We start from the raw sequence: 5,091 nt of genomic DNA, 5'->3' as shown, positions 1-5,091 counted from the left end.
GTTTAATGGCGGTTTGCATCCAATTTGTTGCATTACCGCCACCTACTAGACTGGAGTACAACTTCCTTGTTCTTTGCTTGAAAAATAAAAATGTACTAAATACATGTTTTTTACTTTATTTAACTAGGCAAGTCAATTAAGAACAAATTCTTATTCACAATGGCAGCCTAGGAACAGTGGGTTAACTGCCTTGTTAATTGGCAGAACAACAGATTTTCGGGGATTTGATCTAGCAACCTTTCAGTTACTAGCCCAAAGCTCTAACCACTAGGTTACCTGCCACACCTCTAATATTACTCACTAATTTCAAAATTATATAAAATAAACACCACCCTACTCCACTAATGAAATGTATTTATTTCGACCTCATGCCATCACCCTGAAAGGATGGGAACCACCACTTAACACATCCTGTAACTCTTCTGATGTCAAGTCTCGCACACCAAAACACCTCTCTGCAGCTCCCACAACAACCTCCATTTTCTGCGACTTCAGTTCGTCAGCTATGTAAACTTTAACATTGATTTATCCTGCAATAGATGCCGTTCTATTGGTAACATACATATTTTGTATTCTTCTAATGTCTCTTAAGGGGAAAGTCATCTAAAAGTAACGGAATGTAATCAGATTACATTAACGAGTTTAAGTAATCCAAGTTAAGTTGCTGATTACAATTTGGGACAGGTACCTAGTAACGGATTACATTTAGAAAGTAACCTACCCAACTCTGCTAACCTGCCACATTAGTTATTCTAACCTGCCACATTAGTTATTCTAACCTGCCATGTAAACAACCATCTGGAGCGACAAATCATCAGTATTACCACACTGGCAACAGTTCCCAGCTGGTTTAAAAATAACTATTTTCTCTTTTTTTTAAAGGGAGAATTCAGACAGAAATAAAAGCAAGTCAAAAGTGCACAAGAGAGCATCTAGACAAATACATTTCATAGAAAAAAATGCTTTATTATATTAACACCATCCTTCACCAAAATTGGACTGTGTGTGTGTCCATCCAGATTGCACACATCAGTAGATTCCGTAAGTGTGCTCCTGTCCGTCTCTGTACCTGTCCAGGTACCGTAGGGGCTGTCCATGAGGGTACTTCACCTGAGGAGGGTGGTACACAGGAGGCCGCTCAAACTCAAACACTGGCTCTTTCATGTCTGAGGGACCAAGAGAGAGAATGGGTGAATCTCATGTCACTCCACCCAGATGACCTTCTAAGAGAAAAGACGATCTGTGCGTTCCACATTGCAGCCGACTTAAATGAGGAGTCAAGACTGACTGATCTATAAATCACCTCACATCATAAATAACTGCTCAATATTGTTCGTAGATCAGTCAGTCACAATTTACCCATAAAAACATCACGTTTTTCCTGCTCTCAAACATGGCCTAGTGTTCGAGAGCATTAAATCCATGATGAATTGTGGGTAAATGGTCACTGACAGTCAGTTGGCAGCAGTTGTCTGCACTGTCGGCTGCAATGTTGAAAAAGTCCCATGTTGACTTCCTCCGGGAAGGCAATCAGTCCATTACAACATAGCCGATGATGTCACCTCTCAGGATAAGATAGGATGGGAGGGTTCTTCCTTCAGATCCAGTAGTCTACGAACACTTATCACAAAATCAACCACACAATTAAAATCAACACACTAAAGCGTTCCCAGAAAGAGTATAACTCAAGGTCCACGATTTTCTTGTAAAGAGACATGTCTGCAATCACTGAGCTGCAATAGAGACAAGATGCCACAGCACACACATTGCAATGAGTGTATACCAAAGTATACTGAACAAAAATATAAAACGCAACATGTAAAGTATTGGTTTCATGAGCTGAAATAAAAGTTACCAGAAATGTGTTTATATCCCTGTTGGGAAGCATTTCTCCTTTGCCAATATAATCCATTCCCCCGACATGTGTGGTATATCAAGAAGCTGATTAAACAACACGCTCATTACACAGGTGCACCTTGTGCTGGGGCCAATAAAAGGCCACTAAAATGTGCAGTGTTGTCACACAACACAATGCCACAGATGTCTCAAGTTGAGGGAGTGTGCAATTGCAGAAATGTCCACCAGAGCTGTTGACAGAGAATGTAATGTTAATTTCTCTACCATAAGCCACCTCCAACGTAGTTTTAGAGAATTTGACAGGACGTCCAACTGGCCTCACAACCGCAAACCACGCCAGCCCAGGACCTCCACATCCGGCTTCTTCACCTGCGGAATCGTCTGAGACCCGCCACCCAGACAGCTGATGAAACCGAGGAGTATTTCTGTCTGTCATAAAGCCCTTTTGTGGGGAAAAACTTACTCTGATTGGCTGATTAGCCAAGTGGGTGGACCTATGCCCTCCCAGGCCCACCCATGACTGCGCCATTTCCCAGTCATGTGAAATCCATAGATTAGGGCCTAATTCATTTATTTCAATTGACTGATTTCCTTATATGAACTGTAACACAGTAAACTCATTGAAATTGTTGCATGTTGCTTTTATATTTTTTGTTCAGTATACATGTATACAAATTGCCGGCAACATTCCCAAAGGTTCAGCCAAACTAATAAAACTTGTGTGTACTTACCGAGTATGTTATGGAAAGTGTTGGTAACAGACTGGTCCCACTGACTCTGGAAGAAGGAGAGGCCTGCTGGAGTCATGCTGTCCTGGTGCTTCCTGTAGAACTCTACGGTCTTAAAGCTCCGCTCTGACAGAGACACACTTGGGGAACAGAGAGGGGGGGGGGGGGCATGTTACTGTGTGTGTTCATCTGTTTGGGTACCCTATGGAATGAACGGATTGATGATTGATGTCATGGAGCGCGAGTGACACTTGTGTATGTCCTGTTCCTCACCATGGCAGCGGTCGGATGTCTTCATGGAAGTCGATGGTTTCTTCCTGTCTGAACAGGATGTAAACATAGCGGTGAAAGCCAGTACCCTTAGCGGGGATCGGGGCCAGGTATGGACACAGCTCCTCTCCTGAGGTCACAGCCCCACCTGGGATGTTCCCACTGGAAACAAGGAGAGGACGTCAATGACTCACTTTTTTTTGGGCAACCAATTTGTGATTAGAGGTGTAAAAATGTTCTGATGGTAACTGACCTCATCATCAATTAAAAACAGATTTAAAAAGGGTCATCAGCCTAGTTAAATAAAGGTTACATTTATATATAAAATACATGTTTTTTTTATTATTATCATCATCATCATATTGATGGTTGAAGGAGTAGCCAACCCCCAGACTATTTAAACCACTTACAAGTTTGACAAAAAGCACAATACAATTATCATTACTGCAATACTCACACCAGCCAGTGCACATACTCCCCTTCACTATCCAGCAGATGCTCATCTGAAACAAAGAAATCATTGGTTTACACACAAAACATGCAGTAAATGTTTCTTTAGTCATACAGTGCCACCATGTGGACATGTTAAGAACTGAATTCTACAATTATTGGTATTTTCTGATGGTGTGTGTGTCTGACCTGGGCTGGTAAGCAGCAGTGTCCATATGGAGCCCTCCTCTGCCTCAAAACTGACCCGAGGCGCCACAGCAGCCTGTTAAACACAGAGGCGAGGAGGTGAAATAGGAGAATACACAGACATATGCAGGATTCTGCATTCTGAGGGCAAAAAATTAAATAAAAAGTGTCTCTGAACAAAGGTTGCATCTGTCCGTAAATCAGTTCTGAAAACTACAGCATCCACCTACGATCCGTTTCTCTTACCTCTGTGGGGGTCAAGTGGTTCCCATAATGTACTTGTGCAGGGCTATCCTGGCCGTAGCTGATACACAGTGTGAAGCGGGGGTAGAAGTAAGCCATGGGGAACAGATCCTTGAAGATCCCATAGTGATCCGCTAGCCTCTGGACATGGTACGGGCCACTCGTCTCCTCCCAGCCTGCCTGCACCCGATCCAGGGAGACCTTAACTGGAAAAACAACATCCATATTAAATCAAGATGACCTGTTACAGTCTTTGAAATTAAGCTAATATGTCTGGTTCCTGTATGTAGGGGCCTGGTATTCAAAAATATCAGGCCAAGCTGGGGGAACTTACAGGTGCGCAGACGCATGGCTCTCTCCAGCTCTATACTACATCTGTTCTCCTTCACCACCCTCTTCCGCTCCCTCGCTTCCTTCACCCTGGAGGGCCGACAATGTGGCAGCCCAATGTTGGCTCGCTCCACATCTGGACCAGAATGACATAACAGGAGAGAAAACTGAGCATGCCAGACAATAAAGGGTTGAAATGTCTTCTGTGTCAGTTGACATTCATCTTTATATTTCAAATCTTCTAAAACTGGGCTGATAACAGTACTTGATCCAGTAACTCAGCTGCAGATGCAGGACAAGTGCACTACCACCACTGTGATAAAGCAAGGTCCAGAACTCTTGGCAGAGACCGAAGTAAACATACTGTAGGAGGGCACATTAGGTAACGTTATTGTGGCAGTGTATAAGAAAATACTGCGCACCATGTCCAGGGTCCTCTTGCTCCTGATACTGTCTGTAGGTCTTCCACCAGGCTGGTGTGTTCTTCGCCTCCTCAGCTTTCTTGAGGTAGCGTGTGTAGCTGCGATACTTTTCGAGTGATTCCAAGTTTTTGTAGTCTATGTCCTCATTTGGCATTGGTCCCAATGGAGCAGACCGTCGGCATAAAATTGCTGAAATTCACAAACACATATTACCAGAATAAATATGATATGCAAATAACGTTATAAGGCATACGCAGGGAGTAGCCACTAGCCAGCTAGCTAACGTAGCTATGATCTGCAACCTTGCTTTCGGTATTCGCTTGCGAGAGGCTCGCCATTCTAATAATTCCTGAATTTGGAACCATAATTCTGTCCACAATAACATCGTACCTGCAGTTCCAAATGTTCTGACATTGCTGACCCCTATATCTGTACCCGTTCGCAGCACAGAGGAGCAAAGCATACGCAACGCCATTTTGGTGGTGAATGGCGAAATGGCGAAAAACGCAAACTGTAACATCCGGCATGTGGAGTATAGCTACGTATGATATTTATGAGTACCTCGTCATCATATGGCGCTTCATATGTATTTTGGCGAGGCCGAT

The 5,091-nt window shown here is 43.4% G+C and overlaps 1 protein-coding gene across 1 annotated transcript; it reads right to left on the bottom strand.

Annotated features, from left to right (window-relative positions):
• Positions 1 to 945: 945 nt before the first annotated feature.
• On the bottom strand, positions 946 to 5,036 carry LOC139570018 (large ribosomal subunit protein mL38-like). Its single transcript, XM_071391456.1, has 9 exons — positions 4,877 to 5,036; positions 4,487 to 4,675; positions 4,069 to 4,200; positions 3,738 to 3,940; positions 3,495 to 3,567; positions 3,313 to 3,358; positions 2,859 to 3,017; positions 2,589 to 2,725; positions 946 to 1,166 (listed from the first exon to the last, which is right to left on the bottom strand). The coding sequence occupies exons 1-9, from the start codon at positions 5,004 to 5,006 to the stop codon at positions 1,030 to 1,032; spliced, it is 1,206 nt and encodes a 401-aa protein (XP_071247557.1). The 5' UTR covers positions 5,007 to 5,036; the 3' UTR covers positions 946 to 1,029.
• Between the last annotated feature and the right edge of the window lie 55 nt (positions 5,037 to 5,091).

This window comes from Salvelinus alpinus, chromosome 3, assembly GCF_045679555.1.
Source record: "Salvelinus alpinus chromosome 3, SLU_Salpinus.1, whole genome shotgun sequence".
Lineage (NCBI taxonomy): Eukaryota > Metazoa > Chordata > Actinopteri > Salmoniformes > Salmonidae > Salvelinus > Salvelinus alpinus.
Note: the sequence above shows the minus strand (reverse complement) of the source record. Positions and strands in the feature narration are given on the sequence as shown.

Excerpts from the sequence above, each read along its gene's own strand:
- LOC139570018 (XM_071391456.1), bottom strand. The coding sequence starts at position 5,006 with ATGTTACAGTTTGCGTTTTTCGCCATTTCGCCATTCACCACCAAAATG. Across the intron at positions 4,676-4,876 it reads CAGAACATTTGGAACTGCAG|CAATTTTATGCCGACGGTCT; the intron begins GTACGATGTTAT and ends TGTGAATTTCAG. Across the intron at positions 3,359-3,494 it reads ACTGCTGCTTACCAGCCCAG|ATGAGCATCTGCTGGATAGT; the intron begins GTCAGACACACA and ends TCTTTGTTTCAG.